At 39.9% G+C, this 22,341-nt stretch overlaps 1 protein-coding gene across 1 annotated transcript in view; it reads left to right on the top strand.

The window, feature by feature from the left end:
* Positions 1 to 2,231: 2,231 nt before the first annotated feature.
* Positions 2,232 to 22,341, top strand: part of EFNA5 (ephrin A5) — a 277,926-nt gene continuing 257,816 nt past the window's right edge. Inside the window, exon 1 of the mRNA XM_060009055.1 lies at positions 2,232 to 2,392. Coding sequence (XP_059865038.1) covers positions 2,268 to 2,392 — 125 coding nt within the window. The 5' untranslated portion in view covers positions 2,232 to 2,267. The remainder of the gene's footprint in view (positions 2,393 to 22,341) is intronic.

Raw genomic sequence — 22,341 nt, forward strand, 5'->3', positions numbered from 1 at the left:
AAAGATGTCAAATCATTCCTCAGGCCAGACGGAATTCAGCATCCAAAGGGTTACACGCGGCTGCCGGGTTCGGGCGGAGGAGAGGGCGCCTCAGCACTCCCGGTAATTCAATTAGTCAGGTTTCTGGAAGGTGGGGCCCGGGAGGGGGGTTAGGAGGCGTGGGGAAGGGAGGAGATTAGGAAAACGCCTCTTTCTCGTGGAGCAGACCAATCCGGTTGGAGTAAAGAGGAAAAAAAAACCCGATCTGTAAGCAAACAGCAGGCCTTTCCCTGACTGGCTGCTCCAGCCACCCCCCACCCCTTTCCAAGTAAACTGCGAGGAAGAAAAAAAAAAAAAAAGCAGCCCACATGACCCGGGCCTCGGCGGCAGCAGCAGCGCTGGCTAGGCTCGGGCTGGCGGCGCCTCCCCCTCTCGGTCCGGAGCTCACACCGGCGCTCGCGCCGCCCGCCGACCCCGCGCCCTGCGCTCCACGCCCACCCCACCCCCGCGCCGCCCACGTCCACGTTCACGCGCGCGGCCTCGCGCTCCGGTACGGCTGCGGCGGCTGCGGCGGCTGCTGCTGCTGCTGCTGCTGCTGGGTTGCCGCTGCTGTCGGCTTTACACGCAGGTCATTAACGAGGGGGCGTGCCCGAGGAAATTTTTCCCATAAAGCATTTTTTCTCTCTCTCTTTTTTTTCTCTTTTGCAAAACTGACTTTTACCCCTTTCCACTTCTCGCCAGTCGTTTCAATCCCTCCTGGGCTGCTCGTGCTGCTGCTGCACTCAAGTTTATTTTCCCGCCTGGTAAAGGTTTTGGGATTCTGTCGGTGGTTTTCACCTCTTGTTGCTGCTGTGCCCAAGGAGGGAAAGAGGAGCAGCTGCGGGAGGATCGGGAAGGTTTTCTGATGTAGTCATCGGGGAGGTGCCACACGCTCTCGTGCGCTCTTTCTTTTTTTTTTTTTTTTTTCTCCTTTCGCATTTCAAACTGATTGATGCCTCTCTACAAGTTGCCGGGCTTGGGGTCGGACCAGTCGGAGTCGCAGGGACACTTCTGAGAGCTCACCCAGGGCTCTTGGCACCGCGTCTGGGGGCTCATTCTTGCTCCCGGAAGGCGATCGGAGACTGACATCAGCCCATCCAGGAGTTGGAGGGATTCATTTGAAAGTGATTGTTTCCCCTCCCGCTCTCCAGCTGAACAGTTGGATTGGCATCGTCCTGCAGGTTTCGGCATCCCAGCTCCGCCTGGCTGGCTGGTTCAGACCTCTGCTCTCCATTCACTCTGGTGCACCGACTCCCGGCCAAGAAAAGCACGCGCGAGAAATCCCCGAGACTCAGGCAGCGGCCAGGGTGTCGCCTCCCGCCACCGTCGCAGTCCGACTCCGACAGGGGACCTGCCGAAAGACGCGAAAAGCCAAACTTTTCTTTGAGGTTTGAGAGGCAAGACCGCTCCTCGCCCGCTTAGCTGCCGCTTAACCAGTTCCAGGACGCCGGCGGGGCTGGGTTTCTAGCTCCAGATCTCCACCCTTCTCGGCGCACCGCCCCGAACCCGTAGCACCTACGAGACTCCTCCGAGATTTCCAGGGGTTACCGGGTTAAAGCACAGAGGAGGCGGGGGAAGGGGGTCCTCAGACTCCCAGGACCACAGGCGGGAAGCCCCCCCATCCACACGGAGCCCTCTTCCTGCAGTTTCCTACAGGCCGCCAAAGTAACTTGGAGCGAAGCGGGGCGCAGTGCGAGGGCCCTGGGCGGCGGCGGAGCCGTGCGCACCCCGCGGCGCCGACGCTGAGCCGGGCCCGGCGGGCCGGTGTATGTCTCCCCGCGGCCGTGGCGCGCAACTCCCGGTGACTGTGCAGCGTGCGCCGCCGCCTGCCCCAACCCGCGCTGCCGCCGCCCGGCCCGGCGCGCACCTCCTTCTCCCGGGGTGACCGGCCTGCCGCCGCCGCCCGAGACACAGCTTGGCACCCCTTCCCCCGCCCTCGCCGCCGCCACCACAGACACACACGCACGCTTCTCTCCATCTTGTGATTCCTTTTTTTCTCCTGAGCCCTCCAGTGGGGGTGCGAGTTTGCCTTTATTCCCCCCACTCCTCCACCTTTATTTCTGTCTCTCCTCCCCCTCCTCAGCTTGGTGTGCGCCTCTTTCTTTTCTCGCCCCTCTTCATTTTTATTTATTCATATTTATTTGGCTCCCGCTCTCTCTCGCCCCTTCTTCCTCCCTCCCTCCCTCCCTCCGGATCCCTGATCTCTCCCCGGAGTGGCGCGTCGGCGGCTCCGCCGCTGGCCAGGCGTGATGTTGCACGTGGAGATGTTGACGCTGATGTTTCTTGTGCTCTGGACGTGTGTGTTCAGCCAGGACCCTGGCTCCAAGGCCGTCGCCGACCGCTACGCCGTCTACTGGAACAGCAGCAACCCCAGGTAAGGCAATGGGGGGCGGAGAGCCGGGGCTACCCGGGCCTCGGGGCCCTGCGGAAGGAGCGGCGGCGCCGGAGATCCGCGCGCATCGGCCGACAGCGGCGCGCACTCTCAGAGTCTGCGTCGCTCGGGCGCGGATGGCTTTCGAGGCGCCCGCGGGAAACGCTCACTTCGTGCCTCTCATTGTTGAGGTGCGGCAGGGAGCCTGAGCGCCCCTGGGCGTCCCCGGGGCTGCCCAGACCCGATGCTTCTGCGAAGCCCGGGGAGACTCGGAAAAGGCGGGAGCCCGGGAGTGGAGACTTCGCTTCCCACCCGGGCAGGCTGGCCAGCATCCCGAGCCAGGCGCGGGGCTTGGGCACGGGGAGCCCCGGGTGCAAGCCGCCAGGAGCTCCCTCTTGGAGCGTGGCTGCGCAGGGACTGTGGAGGGAACCCGCTAAACATCCCCAAAGTGTTTTTTTGTTTGTTTGTTTTCTTTTTAAATTTTTTCCTTCCCTTTTCCCCGGTGCGCTCAGAAAGCGCACTGGCTGGGGGAAGTGTGGGGGGCTGGGAAGCGGAAGCTTTAGGTTTATATTTTCCTCCTTAACTACGAGGAAATCATCCGACCACTAAGTCAGTCTGGTCCCGGCTCTCTTGGCAGTAGAGAGGCTTCTCCCACCTCCTCCACCTCCCGGTGGGCTCAAGGTGCCAGAAAGTTTGATCTAATGCCGGGTTACGTCATGCTTGCGGAGCTAGCTGCTGGAGTTGGCCGAACCGGGAGGTGGGAGCCCTTCGTCCGAAGCCTGGCAGTGTGCAGCCGGAGGAAAACGCGCGGTTACCTGGAAACGTTTTTCGGGCGCTTCCGAAGCCAGCCGAGTACGCGGGAACCTAGAGACGGGCGCCCGGGGCCGCCCTAGCGCTCCTGCTGGACCCTGGCTTGTTCACGGACCCTGGAAGAGGGGTAGGGGTGGGGTTGTCCAGAGTGCCGGGCGGACCCCTCCCGATCCAGAGCAGGTCCAAGCCCTACTTTCTCCCCGGCAGCAGTCGGCCCCGCTGGGCCCATATTGCTCTGCCTTTCTGGGACCGAGGCCAGCTTCCAGCTTCCAGCTTCCAGCTGTGGGCTGGTCTCGGTGCCCGCCGAGGAGAAGGGAAATAGCATCGATTATACCTAAAATCCCAGGTTTTCCCCTGGGCTGGCGTGGAAGTTGGGAGAAGAAACGCGGAGGCCAAGGGAAGAGTTTGGTTGCTGCGCACCCAGCGCGCTTGGGGAGAGGGGGCTGGTGGGCGCCTCTAGTTTTTCCTACCTCCCGGTGGCCCTCTCCGCCGGCCTCCCGCCTTCCTTTGTTATGCTGGCATAGGAGGGATTCCCCCGCTTGAAGTAATGTTCTCTCAGTTGAAGATGAGCAGATTTCCCTACGAGCCGTACGCCGGTTGCCGAACGGGGATAGAGTCCCCCCCACCCCCACCCCGCTACCTCAGGAAAGATAGTCACACCCAGGTAGCCCAAGTCCTGATTGAATCGCTTGGGCCAAGTGGAGACATCCTTCAAAGTTTGGTTTAAAAAGTCTCCTGAAGGTGGGTGTGGGATGGGAAGCTATTTCTTCTTTGACATGCCACTTACCGCTATTAGGAAAAGAGAAAGAGAAGCCATCCTGCCAGAGGAGATGCCTTTTATTAAAGCTGACAAGACAAATAGAGCAAGCTTTCCAGTTGTGATGGCGTTAAAAGCAAGTCTCATTATGTTGGTTGGTTTTATTCCCCTTTGGGCATTATTAGACAGCATATTCGAAACAGAGGAATTTATATTTTAAACTTTAGTGCCTTATCAAATAAAACAACAGTGAAATTGGTTAGTTGAATTTGGGACATTTTACTCTTGCTTGTCTTTTGTTTCCCACTCCAAACTTCACAGTGTAATCTTTTTCTCATGGTATTAATTTATTTGGGTACTTGGGTGTTCCAGTCATCCTGGGTTAAAACAGAAAGAATCAGCAACATCCCCACTCTTACCCCCTCCTTCTTAACCTGTCAAACTAGTCTGAGTTAGTTTGAGGACATTTTATCTTAGGTTATCTCTGTTTTATGCTTTTGATACTGTTGTTTGGTTTGAGATTAGCACACTGATTTTTGTCACAGGTCATGTTTTTTAATAGATCTGCCCTGCTTGCGGAAAACTCTTCTGCTCAGGATGCCATGGTGTGTTTGAACCTGCCCAAAGTTAACCTGTAGAATTTTAAAATACCAAGAGTATTCTCAAGTCAGTGTTTTAATTTGAAGTTTGTGGAAATACTTCTCTGATCATTATCAATTTGATAATGTTCAAAAGAAAGAATCATGCAACCCACACCCCCAAAAAAAGATTCAGCTCTAACTTTAGTATTTTTAGGGATTTGTGTTTATCTTCATATGTTATCACAGTAAAACTTACTTTAAAAAATAATATAATTTTAAAACTAGATACTGGTAGGCAGATTTATCTTAGAAATGTGGAATAAGACGGTGCTTTTCTGATGAATGAAGAAAAGTCAGCTTGGATGTATTTAAAAGGAGCCAAATGCAAAATAAGTAATTTAGAAATAAGTTTATCACAAAAGATAGTGAAAAAATATTTTAGAAAATTTGCAGGGGTCTACTAAATTTTAAACTTTTAATGTTTTACATTTTCTTTTCATCTATGCCATCATTTTGTAAAGTAAGCTAACCATGCTTTTTGGTTTGACATAAATCCTATCTTTTAAGATTTTGCTAAATTAATAATATTATCAGGAGACTTCAGTCTTGTGGAAAAAAGCAGAAAACTTTAATTGCAACTTAAAGAGACTTTAAAGATTTTTCTCTTAGAAGAAGAGTTCAGCGGACACGTTAAGCTGATAATAAATGGATATTGTGGCAAAATGAAGTAAATATATTTTAGCTTATACTAATGGACTTCATTTGAAATTATGTTTAGATAAAATTAAAATTAAGTATTACATCTTGATCACAGGATTTAAATTTCTTATTTTGTAACTTGTGTAGTCATAGGAGTTTATCAGCTGCATTGGGTTTCATTACTGACTGCTTTGATAACAGAAGCGTCCATAGATCTAAGTTCACAGAGGAAAAAAATGTAAAATGTATTTGCTGTCAGATGGTTTTGCTGTTAGAATCTGTCTTCCCAAGCATTCACTTCTGGGAAATAGATGTTTAATTTTTAAATGCTGATAACTTTTTAATTGGCAGTATTTATTGGGCAGTGGACCACATTGATTTTATGTATTGACTTGCTACAGATCTCTGAAATAGCAACTGAGACCTAACAGTCTGAATAAAAATATATGATAACATTTTTGTAAATGCACATTTCATATTTTAAACGTTTGAAAAGTTGTATGAGTTTCACCTAAATCGTGAGAGTAATAGAAAGATCCTTTTAATGTTATGCTCAATTCCGAACCGGCCTGTTACTAAGTAAGTTTGAGTAATGAAGATCCAAGTCAAGGAGATTATAACTATGGATAGAATATTTGTGTCTAATTTCTTTAATAATGGAAAAAGCTTTTAAGTAACTTTAAAAAAGACTTTCAATAATAAAACTTCCTTTACATTCTCCCTTAGTAGCTACGTTTATAAAGGTAGAGGTGACTCAATATTAAGAGTATGCCGCTTAATTTGAAACATGCTATAAACAGTTTGGTGCTTCCAAAGATAATATTCTTTCAAATGCTGTGTAGGTTGAAAAGTTCTTGGATTCATTTGACCACTTGCCAAAATGATGCTGGGATAATTAAACATGTCTCCTACTGGTTGGCATTAATAGATGGAATAGTAAAATAATACAGTGGCACATACAACCAGCATACTTTAAGAGTACCGATTTTCTTCACTTAGTACTTTGCTTCTGTTAAGGTTTGAGAATCACCAATTTAAAATGTTATTCTCTTATGGGAAACGATATCCCTATAATTCATCTGGGATTTTCTAAATTTCAGCCTAACCATATGTTTTCTTTGGACTTGTAAATTAAACATTTCATGTTAGAGTAGCAGGTAATTGACACCATTTAGTTTTGCAAACATGTAATCTTGAGTTGTGAAAGTGATGTGAATTCTAGGTCAACACTCCCAAATCTTTCAGGCAGTATAGTTGATATGTATGTGACTAAGTAGAGAGTAGTAACATTTTTCCCTGATCATATAGCCCTTGCATATTTTTTCTCTTTCAAAATTCACTTGTTTCATTAAAAAAAATCTGAGCTTCCAGTGTTTTATATATATATATATATATATATATATATACCAGTATACCAGTACTGTGCCTTTCCCACTGACAAATGAAATCAGTTTGGTCTAAATCTAGGAATTTGTTTTGAGGAAAGATGGAAAGTTGATCTTGGTTTTGAATGAGTTGTATCACCAACCCTGATAACTTTATTTTTGAAATTTTAAGTGTTTTAAATAATACTTCATATGTTAGAAACAAAAGTTCTTCAAGTAAAAGACATTACTTAGAATCTTTTAACTTTATTAACTCTGAACCTTAGTGTAATGTATCATTTTATTAGATGTAATGGGATAATTTTGTTATTTTGATATTTATATCAGAATTTTATAAACATCTGCTTTAAAAATAAAAATAAACATCTGCTTTAAAAACAAAGTGATGAAAATTTATATCCACTGTAGGAAACCTGAAGTGTTTTTACCCTTATCCATTTGTAGGAGACCTGAAGTGAATTTTCCCCCTCTTACCCTTTGTTTAATCTAGAAATTTGTAGAAGAAAAGTGTGCTTCTTATTTTTGGCCAGTTTTCCATAGAAGTTTGAAAGCAAAATAAGCCATTGAGATGTTATGTTCCATTGATTTTATACATTATGTTATGTATTCGTAATAAGCTATCAGAAATAGTCAACTGTCTTTTTCTTAGGTGACTGGAACATCAGTGCTGTTTGAGGCACGCTTGGCTGTTCAGTGTGAGACCAAGGTCAATATACTCTTCATGATTAAAAGAATCAGAGAGAGCCTTCAGTAGTTCATTACTCCCTGTTCGTTGATTTTAGTGGTATTAACTAAGCCATTGGCTCACTGAACGAATATCTTGTTGCCATATGTGTTCTGACTGATGATCAATAGCTCTAGAGGCTTCCACCTTTGAAGACTGAGGATCAGATTTGGAGGGAGCACTTAGTTATTTGGGGGCAAATTAGCCTTGTGAATTTCTTGCCATTTAATCTTGTAAGATGCCTCTGAAGAGGCATTTCATTGCATTCTGTCCACTGGCCTGATTTCTTGTTGGATGGGACAGATAAAGATGAGCATCTTCTTTTCTCCCCTGTTGCTATGAACCAAGCAAGCTACCAGCTTCATGCTGGGCCAAGAAAATTAATGAATACAATTAGTCCTTCAGGAGTCCTGGCCTTTGCAAACTTAGAAGTATATGCCAAAAGAATGTACCTTTGAGGAAGAGAAAACATTGAAATAGAAAATGAACAAAACATAAGAATATGTTAAGAACAGAATTTTATGTGAGGGTAACATTTGGTTTATTGTTTAGTTTTTTTCTTTGTCCAATATATATCATTTGATTAATAGTTTTTGAAAAAAGATACCCCTCAGCCCTCTTCATTTTTTGTGTTGGTTTTGAATAACTTCCAGCAGTAATGAGAATTTAAAAAGCTATGATATTTTATTTTAGATAATGAACCACTCTATGTTAACTGATGCCATATAATCAATTTTCTTTTCAGAAACAGTATACAAACTGTTAAAACAGCAGCCCTGATTAGAATGTCTTTGTTGAAAAGGAAGCTTGTATGTCTCTAAGCACAGTGAGGAAGTTCTGGCCACTTACCCAGGATGCTCAGTCAGGACTAGTCTTCCAAACCGAGAAAAAATTGCCTCTCCTCATTTGTGACAGATAATGCCTTCATATTCAGGTATAAAACCTCAAAGAGGAGTGTAAGAAATGAGATATTAATATTCACTTTTAGTAATTTGTCTTATGATGGTGGTCTTAGACAGCTAAACATCAATAAATTATTGTCTCTTTTAAGGGCCTGATTTATATTATTAGATTTATATTTTAGTCTGCTTCTCAACCTATACCCTGAGCTGTTTTGTGGAAAAGTTTCTTGTGATTAATTTGAACTTCCAGTGTTTCTGAATGGGATATTACTCACTACCAGGAGACCTTTTTCCTCTGGATTTTGCCTGTATTCATGTTTTCAAAATTGTCTGTTACAAACAAGGCAGCATAATGACATAGAAGAACTTAGTTTAAAAGTAAAAAGTAGTAATGCAGGTTTTTCTGTATCACAACTATTATGCCTAGTTTTGAGCATAAACAAAAATTTTTTCCTTCTATTTTACTATTCTTGATAATCTATACTCCTTATTGTACTCTGAAGGGTTTATTGTGAACTACTGAAGTCTCTACACTGTTTTCTAATCTGAAATCTGTGTAGATGGAAACTCTTTATTTTTAGGCTTTTGAATATAGTATTCAAACAGTGAGCCATAGATTTCAATAAAACCATTATTTTAAAACAGTGAAAACTTCTCCTTGAGTTAGCTGGTTGCTGGGAGACGGTAGTGTACTACAGTGATGGTTAGCTCAGCTTTCATTCAGGTAGAATTCTATCATTTTCAATAAGGAAAAATAAACCTTTGTCATCTTGAGAAACATTCTTCATGCAATTGACAGTTGACAGGTTGAAGAAAATGTTACTGTCAGGTCTTATTTTCCCCTCAAGTGAGAAATAAAAATAGTTTTGAGTGATTTTTTTAAAAAAAATCTATTAAAAACTTATTTCAAAATGGAGGAAAATGTTTTTAGTTTTTATGTGTATGTCACAGAGTTAATCTGCCATTTGCTTCAGGGAAGGTCATCAAAGTGCAGTTCCAGGAGAGGTTGTCTAACAGCTAAGTTCCTAGGGTATTACCTTTGAAAAGCCAAATACAGTTGATTTGTTTGTAACAGGATATCTATCACTGGACATTTTATGATGGAGTTCTGTAAGAGATATAAGATATAAATATTATTCCTGTTACTGCTTATCAAGTGACCTGATTTTTGGGACTGATGATCATGATTCTGATATGAAGGACAATTGGGAATTTTGGTTTTGTGACATCTCTATGTATATGCATTGGGCAATCACCTTATTAGCACACAAAGATCAAAACTTTAAAAAAATTGCTTTGCTATTAATAATTTTCAGTAACTGCACAGAGTAATCCGTAAATTTGCATGTGGAAGTGCATGAATATATACTTGGAGATTAGAAAAAAATATACCAAAGTTCTTGTTTCTTGATTTAGAAAAGCTAGTTTTTTGGCTTTCAGTTAAATCAGCGTTTCTTTTCTTTCCCCCTAGAAGCAGCCATCTTGTTTTAAGACCGATTTTACTTCTTTCATGAAAATGGTCCGGAAATGAATATGGACGATAGAAAAGGACTAAACCACTTTGGGATCATTTTGGCAGTGCTCTACATTTAAAGCTCTATCTTAAGTTATTCGTGAGCTCACTAGAATGCTATCTTCTTGTATTTAGTTGACAAAAAAGAGGGTATTTTAACTTAGTAATTATATATTTTAAACCTAGGCATATTATATTTTCATGTTAAATATTGGGCTGTACCATGTTTACAAATGTAGTTTTCTCTTGAAGCTTATAATTTATTGTTAATTTCTCAGTGATATATTAGTAGCCCCTATTATCACCACCACCCCCAAACCCTGACTTCATTTTTCTTACTGTACTAAGCAGTCCTTTTTGTTTGTTGGTTGATTTTTTTTTTTTCCAAATTGCACAGCGTTAGCAGGAATCTTCCTCTAGTAAGTGGTAGTGATAAAAATAGAGTTACCTCCAAAAATGAAGCATTTGGGGTGCTTTAAGAAGCGTTATATGAAGCCAGAGCCTTTTTGGTCCCTGGAATATAGGCTCTCACAATCTCATTACTAAACCATTCTTGTGGGTTCTTATAGAAAATTATTTTGGAAGTAAATTCATATTTGTTTTTTAAAAATTATGAGAGTATACTAATTGAGACTGTTATATTTTCCACCATGTTTTGTATTTCTGGATACATTTGGAGGAACATGTGGTCTAGTAAACTTTACCAAAAATTTATACTACACTTCTTGCCACTGCGTCTGTTTGACGATGTCTGGGAACATTATTCCCATGTACTGAAGTAAAAACAGAACGTCTTAAGACTAATTTCAAAGTAACCTGACTCAGTCAGTCTGATTAAACTGGGCACAAATTGAATACTACTTATGTCACAGATTGCTTCAGTTCATTAGAAGTAGGATTTTTGATGGTTGCAAGTACAATGTAAAGGAGATAAATAAAATACATGTTTTAAGATTGGATATACATCTCATGGGCTTCTCATTAAAGTCCAAGTATGAGTGGACAGTTTTGGTACCAAAACGCTTTCCTCTGCTATCCATCATCTGTTTTTCTTTGACTGATGGAGAAGACTAAAATAACCAAGGGTTCAAAATGACCTTTTTGTTTTAAATGAACTAACAAATACTTTTGTTTTTTCTTCCCGTTTCTAAGGTGTCAGAATAGCCATTCTAGTTTTATTAGTGATTTATGTATGTGGAAACTATAATTCACAATTAGCTCTTGCCTCTTACTATGAAAATACATATTATAAAAGTAAATGAAAGTATTTTCTCCTATTAAAAATGCAGTTTTGTGGTTTGATGCAGTCGTGGCTTATTTTGGTTGGATAATTGTAGTGCTAATTGATATCTAGATTTTGATGGTGGTGGGCATGATACTTGATGTTTTCTGGTACTTAGGTGCCGGCGGGATATACGGCTTTGTCACGTTTGCCTAACTTTAATAATATATAGGGGACTTAACCTTTTGGTTAAGTTATTTTTAATGGTATTTAATTGTGTGGAGTCAAATGGGATTAGGGAGAAAAGGAAAAATAATTCTAAATATGGGGAAATTATCTCTTGTGTTTAACAATTAGGTTAAACAAAGTGGGAGCAAATGAGCCTAGTTCCCGTCTATTGTTTCAGGGCAAGAAAATACAGACAGATGTCGGAATGTGGAAGCTGTGACCTCTGACCCACACAGCATGGCCACTGCTGTGGCACACAAGTGTCCTGAGCCACCATCGTAGCAGCACTTTTTGAAGTGACTGACACTTGAGATGGAGAACCCGAAACTGATTCTGTAGCTATTTGTAGCTCTCCGAAATCTCATTCTTTTTAGCTTCAATTTTAAGTTCCTCACCTTACATTTTATGAAAAACGTTTCTTTGTTTGGCTCAGACAGTGCTTTTGTGACTTCTAGAAGGGGTCTGTATCCCTGTAGTCGCTATCAATCTTTTCCTCCCAATAGATTTATTCATCGGGTTGGGATAATGGAGGAAACTCAGATGTATGGCTCTGCTGCACCAAGTATTTATCTGCTTTATTTAGCTAATATGTACTTTTTAAAAGACAAGTGAAAGCAGTGGTTTTGTTGAAGGTCCTTTCTTTTAGTCTCTGCTCTGCAATCTCGCCAATAACCCCAGGGTTCAGACAGACCATTAATGTTTTAGATACTGTGGCATTCAGTATTTTCTTCATATATTTGTTTACTATTACTGCTGCAATAAACTTTTATGCTTATTTCTGTAGTTTTCTGGCAGGGACTCCATTTATTAAAATTTAGTGACCCAGCACTAAGAAGGGTACAGTTCAAATGGTGGTGCTCCTGACAGGGTTTTGTGTCAAACAAGAGAAAATAATAGGGAAATGAAAGCTGCCAAAATGTGTCTCCCAATTACTAATTAATCAGGCGATAAAGGACCTCAGTGACAGATCTGGTGTCTGCCATGACAGCAGCTTGGGAGATGCCTTATTTTAAATACTGTATAAAACAAATTGAAGTAAGCCTCAGGGACTATAGCACCCAGATATTTGATATCACAAGTGTTAATTTTTTTAAGTCTGTATAAAGCAAGGCAAAACCCAAAATTGAAACTGAATCTTTGTATTCTTCACTGATAGTATCAAAACATAAAGCTATTCTTTATGTATTTTGCTTATTAATAAGCAATGCCTTTATTCTTATTAATATTTTAGTACAGATATAATAGTATTCTTGGTTTTAGTATTGATGTAGCATTGTATACCTACTTTATCCTCGATAGAGACTTGGGAAAAAATTAAAATTTTTTTCTATCATATGCCTGTCATCAATATTTTAAGTATTACTATACTTGAAGAACAAAATTCTCCCCTCCCCTGGAAATATATGTTTTTGCTGTCCCAGAGGTTCCAGTCTTTTCTGGCAATGTTCCCACTATGGTTGCAGGACCCATAATTAAATGCCTGTTTATTATTATTAGTTTATTTTTTCCATAGCTGTTACCACCTAAAAAGAAAAGGGTCTTGTATGGAACTATAGCTGTCAGGGGAACAATGAAAACTAATTACACACTCTGCTATCACTATTGTCGACTATACTCTTGGGAAAACAACAACATGACAGTGTGTGTGTGTGTGTGTGTGTGTGTGTGTATGGTGGGGTGTGTATATGTATACAGGATATTCCATATGATTATATACGTATGGGGTCAGACACATCTGATGGCTTAACTTAAAACTCTGGGTTCCCTGAAGCAAAAAAAAAAAAAAAATGTATAAAGGACAATTGAATTCAGTTAATTAAATAGAAAAAAAGCAGTTCTTTATTGGGGAGAGTATTCCTGATTTAGTATCCGTCCTTTAAAATATGGCCTAAGAGAGTCAGCAATAATCATGACTCTGAATATCTCATTATTTTGAGTATCATTTTGGAATGGTCCTGTTACCGGTACATCTATGCTATTAATGTATTTGATTATTTACTATATAATTATCTCTTTCACAAATTATTTCTTTCCTTCGCTTTAGAGTTCTGAGTTAGTATCTGGTTATTTGAGGACTGATTACTCAGTTTGTTTATTGTGTATATTTCCCTGTCACTGTATTTCTCTTTTGTTGGCGTTGGCCATTTCACTGTTCAGTAGGTGGATTTGAGAAAGAAAAGAAAACTAAAAAAATGATGTTTCTGAAACTTATAGCAGCTTTCGTATGAGATTTGGTAAGAAAAGACTTGGAGGCTATTGAATAACTTGAGGTTTGGAATCAGTTTTGGATTTTAATCATCCATGCCATTCTTGTTCTCTGGTACCACACAGAATCAGGACTTGGCCCTATATAATGGTTTCCATTACTAATTCGATTTCTTGGGTGAATTCTCCTTACTGTATTTAAAACCAGAGCCAAATGGGCGAATTCAGAAATTATATGTTGATTTAAACTTAGTTTTCCAAAGTTTTCACATTAAAGCAACATTATAGATAAATATCTAACGGAAGTAATATATTCCTATATTGAATATCTAAAGGTTACAATTGATAAAATATTGAGTGATACCTGCAGACACTGAGAGGCACACAGTGGATTCGGAGATGCATAAGACAGCATCTGTACCCTTAAAGAACTTGCAGTTTTGTGTACGTTTAAGAACTGTATACACGTAATCACAGTGCAAAGTAGAAGATACTCTAAGAAGTGTTCACATATGGATTTATTCAGCTAATATTTATCGAGTGTCCACTGTGGGCCAGGTATTGTTCTTAGTACTGGAGATATTGCAGGAAACAATATATAAACAACATCGCTGCCATCATGAAGCAGTCAATTTGCGATTTCTAGATCACTGCTTTTCACACTCTAATGTGCACACAAGTCCTCTGAGGATTTTGTTGAAATACAGATTTTAATTCAGTAGAGCTGGGGCGGGGTCTGACATTCTGCATTTCTAGCGAGCTCCCAGGTGGTATTGATGCTGCTGGCCCCATGAACCACAGTTGGAGCAGCTGGGTTCTAGATAAATCAGTGGGGAGAGAGATTACTTCTGGTTTCTTATCAAGGGCTCTTGGTTGTACTTGCCCTGAACTTTCTGTATAGTTCTACAGTTTCTCAAGTGGCTTAGTATTTGCATGAGTGCAAGTTATTTGTCTTAAGACCAGGTAGTCTTCATTTCTTGCGACTTTACCCCAAATTTCAGACAAATAAAATAGATCTTTACATTGAGGTTTATGTGTCATTAAAATACAACACTATCAAAAGTAACAGGCCAGGGATTTTGATGTAAGTCTTGCTCTTTATAGACAAATCTACTGGAGTGAAAATATTGCCTTGGTCCAAAAAGTTTAAGGAGGATCCTGTCATAAATGTCTCAATATATTTGCAAACCCTCCCCAGAGATATTTTCTATGGCAATGCCAGAATTACACCTCAGAAACAGATTTTTAACACTTTCCAATTGAAATCCATATGGTCAAATGAACCTCAAATGTTCATCTTACATTCGGCACAGAAGATGACTAACAATTTTTCTGCTTCCACTGGCAGGGTTTCTTGTGGGTGACTTTAGGAGCCTACACTTCCTTGGAGACTTGGGAGGAAAACAGCTGTCTGCTCTAAAATTCCATGATTCTAGTGTCCTTAGTAATCTTTGTTTCTATAGAGTCTCGGTAATATAAAGTCTATAAATACGCTTCTGTTTTTTTCACAGCATATATATCATTTGCTTTTGCAAAACAATTGTGTGATGCTTGTATTCACAAGTAAAGGGTGGAACTAGTTAAATTCAGATTACTCTGCCTGCTTACTTGTTGTTCCTCACTCTTTGTGTATAAATACAATATTCCCACTCTTCTTAAGTGAACTTGAAAGTCTTTGAAAGCATAAGTAGACTTACTTAACCGATATACCTCTATGGAACAATTATTAAAAGGAAGATGAAACTGTTTGCCTGTAGACCAGCTATATTTATATGAAAATAAACCAAAAGAAGGGAAGGATGGTTAGCACTCTTAATTCAAATATCCTTTTGTTTTTAATAATGATTTTACCAATACTTTTCTACAGTTAATTATCAAACAGAAGCAAATCTTTTCATTTTCAGATCCTTGGCAAAATGGATTTAATTAAAATATTGTGTAACTTTTATAAGAACTATGAATATTATTAAGAATAGTAAATCAAGACACGTCTGTTTTGCTTGTTCTTTGTAGGTTTATGTTTATTCTCATGATGGTGTAAATAAGCATCTGAGACAGTGACTTTGAGGTGACACCCACTTAGAGTTTCTAGTTTTATGATTCTCATAGATAAAGAAATTCGAGAATCTTCTGTGACTATGTGTGAACTTCAGTGATTCCTAAAAATGAAGTATGCTTAGAAGATTATTAAATTTAGAAATAGGATATCTTTATTGATTAAAATGAAGTCACTTGCATATCTCCAAGGAATGGCTTTGTTCAAAATGGAGTTAATATACCTAAGATTTGTGGTCATTGCCATGTTTAGATAAAGCAGAAGATACTCAATAGTTCTAATTATTGTTTTACCCCTCCATTTTTTAAAAGGGAAAATAAATACATTGAACACTTTTTATTTAACTCAAGGCTATTAAGTGATTTGTCCTCATTCATTGAACAGTTTTTATTTAGCTCAAGGCTATTAACAGTGATTTGTCCTCAGATTAATAGGTTGTAACCAAGTTCTTGATACACTGATATTTCTACATTTAAGATTGTTTTGACTGCATAAAATAAAGGCATTGAATTGATGTACTTTTTTTTTTGTTTCGAGTTTTTATAATAGCAGCTGTTTTGGATAAAACTTCGAACGGGTTTGGGTGTCGTCTAGGCAAGGCTCAGAGAGTGAGATATTAAAAATCCTATGTCAGATTTGATTTTTAAATTGTCTTTGTTAACATTTTTTTGTTACACTTCAGATCTAGTTAAATTTCAGCTCTAATTGAGTCTAACTATGCCATTACATTTGTAATGATTAATTTTGAACCTCAGTTTCTTCACCCTAACAGATAAATGGGTATAATCAAAATGTCTCCTTCAGATCTGTGAAAATTTGAAGGAAAGTATATCTGTAGCAGGATTTTTAAAAAGGTTATAAAAATTAGAGTAGAGATTGAGGGGGTCACCTCACTTTGCACTGATGCATCTTACTGTATAATTCTATATATTCTTGTAAGTTGCATAGAAATACAGTCTTACAGATAAAATTTTATTTTGAAAACATCATGGAAGAGTTGACTTTTTAAAAAAGATCAAGTTGTCTTATTTTGTAATATATGTTGTCCCTGATAGATATGATTTATGCATTTATATAGGATTTTCTTTTAAAGGAATTCACATTTCAGGCTTTATCTAGTGATTTCTACATGAGTAATAATGTGTGAAGAGTGACACTTGAGAGGCAAGTCAGCTAGGACCTTCTTCCAGAAAGGAAATTTGGATCTCCTCGTGAAGTTGTTGCCCTCTCAGGTTGTCTCCAATATATTGTTTCCTCTTTGACTTCTAAAACCCTAGTATTCTGCTTTGGACTTCACAGGTATAATGAGATTATCTCCATCTCAAAAGAGAAATTAATGAATACCGACACCCTTTTGGAGAATGCTTGTATTTCCAATGAGGAGCTTGTTGAAACAAATCAATTCCTGTCTGGGGCTGTTCCTTACAGGCAGCCCAGCTGTCCCTGGGATCCTTGGATTCTTCTGAATCCTACTGCCAGAAAAACAGGGTTTAGCCTCTTGACGCCTCTGTGCTTAAAAAACTCCTGTTATTGACTGCTTTTAAACTTAGTACATATTAATTATGCACACATTGATGTTAGGAGCATAAATAGATCGTAACAGCGTCTAGCTAAGAAAAGAGACAGAATTTGTCAAGGAACACATATTTTAATGCACTGAAACCTAAGTTTCCTTTAACACATTACTGTCAAAGGGCCACTTTCCTGTAGAATTGTCTGGTGGTTACTCAAAGCAGGTTTTACTTCATATGTGTATAGCTAATCAGGAGAATAGCAAGTGTGCCTGTTACTTGTTTAAAAATTGCAATCGTGTACTTACGTAATTATTTTATAACATTTTACTCCTGAAGATATAAACCTCACTTAAGGCAAAAAAAATGTAATTCATAAAGGAAATTGTCAATGATCCTTATGTGCTGTACCCAGAAATTTAGTGACAACTGAGGGCAGCACTTGGCCAGTAGCAATAAAATATTGAAGTTAGTATTAGCAATACCAAAATTATTTGAAAGAGAACTGGTAACTCTCTATAACTGATTTCCCTTAAAAGTTCAGTGTTTTAATATTTGGAATTGCTATGCTTACCAGACTATCAGACTGACCTTTTTTACACTTGTATCATCTCATACAAAAGAAGGCTTCTTTTGTCCTGCTAAATTGGAAGTTAAGATTTGTCAAGGGAATGAGCTTGCTATGAGTTTGTTTCAAGCTTTAAACTTTGTAATTTTATGTTACTTGGATTCAGAATGATGAATGGTTAATGGTTACAATCCCTCCTGTGTTCCAGGCTTCCTTTCTTGGCAAAAGGGTAGTCAAGAAGTTTAAATTTTGATGACATACTTATTGACACTCTGTATTATTAAAAAAATAATTCTTTATAACTCTTATATATCAGTTTAAAAATATTAGCCAGAGGCTTCATTTCAGCTAGGCTGACTTTGTATTCTCTTTCCGTGAGCGCATGTTGATTGATCAAATTAAGTGTATAGCAATCCAGTAATTCCTTAAGATGTGGCAGTAATTGGATTGAGTTGCATTTTAATTATTTAGCTTTTATTAATATGGTAAATATTTTAGTAAAGATTAGAGCTGAACATATTTCAGTGCATTTGATGAATTTAAACAAACATGATAGAACAAGCCTATCCTAATATAACTAACCTTTTACCTCATATATTTTGAGGAAGGGTGGTTTGAATTCTCTCCATTCTTTTTGTGAAATGCCAAATTATGTCAATGTATTTTGCTTGTTTAAAATATAGACAATGGTGAACTGCCCTTTAATACTAGGTCATCATAAACTAGAATTTTTAAGTTTAGACAGTTGCAAAACCTCTTTAATTTCTCTCGTATTAAAATTTTTGGATCATCTGACTGTCCTTATGGAAATATTGTAAAATGCGAATGGAATGTATAGTTAGGTCTTTAAGCAGAAACAATGAAGTCTCCTTATTGATTTGAATGGAATAATGAGCATTATAATTGGTTATGGCAGACAACTATGAATTTCTTTCCTCAGGTATCTAACTGAAATCTCTAGTAATTTTATATGGCCTTAATCATTTTAGTAAAACTTCCCAACTGTTATTTCGGGTTAGTTTTAAGACAATTAACTCCTTAAAAAAATAAAATTAAACCAACTGGGCAAATATAAAAATTTTACAGTTAAATAGTTTCACCTCCCTCCGCATCCCACCTCCCACCTGCCATCCCATAGAAGGCCACTGTCGCTGGGGGGAAGAGAGTGTTTGTGACTTGTTTTTTTCGGTTACTCTCTTCAGAGCCGCAGATCTACCTTCTCAATGTTGCCAAGCTAGCAGACACGCGTACTGGTATTTACCATAGCGCGCTCTCGGTTCTGGGTGTTTGGTAATCACAACTTCTTTTTCGGGACACACTTGAATTGGTAGTATATATACGTGAGATCTGGTTTGGGAGTCAGCCAAGGAGTTTGGACTAACTTCCCCTAGGGCCCTCGCATTGCCCTTCTGGGCAGAGCAGGCAAACACTGGCAAGCTTTGAGTGGTTGATCGCATCAGGGCCCCTGTTCACAGGTATACAGGGGTCACACTAAGTGGATTTGCACTGTGGCCTAATACGGAGTTTTAAGACTGCAGTAATCAGTGTTGGAAGACGATTGGTTTTTCTTGTTGTAAATTGCTAATTAGTATCCAAAGTCTAACCTGTTTTGTTGCACTGCCTCCCTTTTTTTCTCTGAGAAAGTGGTTTGGACAGTAATCTATTTACTCTGTCTCTACAGCCCTCTTCCCTCTTGTTAAATAAAATCTAGAAACCTCTGGCGGCTCCCCACTGTTGAGTTCTGCTTGGAAGGAGCTTTAAAACAGTGGCTCTAAACTGAAGTAAATATTGACTGGGGCTGGGGCTGGCTGAGGCCTGCTCAAAGCCTCCTATTGTTCTTGCTTAGTCAGCACTCCAGAGGCAGCTCAAGTATGCATGTGTTAGGAGGAGAAGAAAGGCTGCGCAGGGAAATTAACAGGGCCCACAGCTGAACTCCTAAATGCACCATATAGAGGAAAGAGAAGCTGACTACAAAGCCAGCAGGAGCTTATGCTGGGTTACAGAGAATTTGGGAGACTGGAGTGCCAAAACACTCTCTGCCCTCTTTCAGAAGTTCAAGGTACATGGAGCTGTTGGTCTTGGTGGGTCCAGCCCTTCATGCCAGATGCCCTGTTCTCAAGGGCACATGAAGTGTAGCATTCTGATGGAGTTGAAAGAAAGATGAGGGGTGAACCTGGATTCCAGACTAATCCTTCTCCCTCCCTGATAGAAGGATGCTTCTGTCAGCCTTTGCAACTTCAGCCGTCATGTCGGATTACACACTCTCTTGGGTCTCCTAAGTGCTTCAGCGTCCCTGGGGTATCAGATGGGTGATGGAAAACCATATGTCATCTGAAATGCAACTTCTGAAGTTCTGAAGAGGAGATGTTCTTATTATATGAAAAACTGAAACTTTTTATTTTAAAAAGGAAAATTAAATCATTTAAATATGGAACAGATTCCCTTGTTTAAAGTGGAGTACTTTGAGTAAAAGCTGACTGTATTTTTACCATTCAGTTCAAGAACCCAAACAAACAGCTGGCTGACTTATGTTTTAGTAAAAATCATCCCGGTACATTTACTAACTGGAAAAGTAAACATCCTTAAAATGAAATTCTCATGTGTCCTGACTGCAAAGTGATTTTTAATAAAGACACAGTAAAACCACCAATAGCATATTTGGATTGTTGTTCATTTTGACTAATATTGTAAACGTCCCTACATCTTAATGCCTGGTCTTCTGTGACATTTGATGTGAACCTGTCAGTGCTGAAGACCACATGCAGGCAAATACCAAGACAATTAGAAAATTCATTAATTGTCAAGGCAGTGATCAAAATGTTCTGCTTCACTCAGGCTAATAATGAACAACAAACAAAGAATGTCACAATAAAGCATGGAATGCTATGGACAGAGAGAGCAAGCACATCTGTTCAGAGTATCAGGAACTACTTGCTGGAAGAGGAATAGTGTAGACTAGGCCTTGAATGATGGATATGATTTTAATAGAGATGGAGACAAATAGCAGAAGAATATTCCAGGGATTCATAACAACAGGAGTAAAGACTTGCTGGCTGTAACTTTGTGGGTGGATTTGGGGGACGTACAGAAAGCAGTTAATTCTGAGTGAATGAGATTTGGTGGAAGATCGGAAGCTTGGGCTACAATGGATTAGCCATGTTGCAGGATCTCACTGTGAGGCTTGTAATATCAAGGGGGAGGGTCATGTATAACAATTATAATATACACGTTCTCATGTATATTATAATTCTGCACTGTTGTGTGTCTTAGCTGCTGTTTAATTGCTTTGCAAATATAACTGAATACTGGAAAAATTTGAAGGTCTCAAATCAAGCTTGGTTTATAAGTGGTTAGGTGGTGGGATGGTAAAAATCAGGGCAGTTTTAATATTTCCAGATGGAACCTGAGAGTGCTGTATCACATCTAAATTATTTCTCTGATTTATGGATTGAGCAGTTGTTTTCAAACTTCTTTTTTAGCCAAGAAACATTGTTCGTAAAAATCATTAGCAGAAAACTAATATATAAAACAGAAAAAAAGAAAACCAAAAACCATCAAACAAACGAACGTGAGGCTGCATTTAGGAGAGATTGGGGTCTGGGGCTCCACCCACCTCTGGCTCTTTGAGTCCCTTTTCAAAACCGCCAAGTAATGCCTTGGCGGTTACTCAGAGGAGTGCAGGATGATTCAGTTTTGCCTTTACAGGCACAGAAGTGCTCCTATGCCCTTCTAGAGACAGAGGTATTTCTGAATAGCTCCCATTTATTGAGCACTTACTGTGTACCAAGCACAGTGCTTTACAGACTTCACAATCATTATGTATTTAATCCTGACAGCACCTTTTATGCAGAAGGAAACGTAATGGTCCTCTTTTACAGATGAGAAAACTGAGCTTTATATACTTTGACCTTGGCCGGTAAGTGGCTCTTAACTGCTTAGCTGGGCTGTGTGGAGTGACACACTGTCTAACACAATTAGTGAAATATTGAAAGGTGACCTTGAGACAGAATTTTTCAGGAGGCGCAGTGGAGAAGAACGATGGAGACCATATGCTAATATGAAAGGAGGGTTAAAAATGTATGCTTATATTCCCCCTTGTTGAGCATTTAATGGATTTGAGAGGTGGCAAGCTGCAACTGGTACACCTACAGCGGATAATTAGTACCACCCACTGGAGGTTAAGTGTTTCGTTGACTCCTTTGGAGCTAATTGTGAGGCTGTGTGTATACGTATGTATACAGCGTGCATTGTATATGAAGAATAATCGGACTGGTAGGGAATTCACATGCCAGCTAGCCCTCTTCCTCTGCATTCGGGTAAGCTTGATTCTTGAGGCCTTGCCAAAGTACAGCACAATTTTTTGAAGAATTTTAGGAGAAATTCTAGAATTCCTTGAATAAAAGCTTAAGTTTAACAATCATATTGTCAGGAAATTTTCCCCTATATTTAATTTAAACTCCTGCGCTTTCAGTCAGCTTTGATTTACATAATAACAATATGAATTTACTTTAAAAATTTTAAATGCAGCTTTTGCCTACTCCACAGTAAATACATCCTGAGCAAGAAACACGTGTTTCTTAAGCTATCGAGAACAGCATATGAATGCTTGAATTGACTCTATATTCTTTTGTGTCCCAAATCCCCGCAACCCCCCCCCCATCTTCCTCCCCTTGCTGTTGCTTCCTTTCATCAGAGGAGTTTTTGCCCCGTAGCTTAACAGCCAGTAAATTATTCCTGATTAGTTTCAAAGACAAAAGTCTCCTGATAGGATGTGGATGGATCAGGTTCCCA

Source organism: Delphinus delphis, chromosome 3 (genome assembly GCF_949987515.2).
Source record: "Delphinus delphis chromosome 3, mDelDel1.2, whole genome shotgun sequence".
Classification (NCBI taxonomy): domain Eukaryota; kingdom Metazoa; phylum Chordata; class Mammalia; order Artiodactyla; family Delphinidae; genus Delphinus; species Delphinus delphis.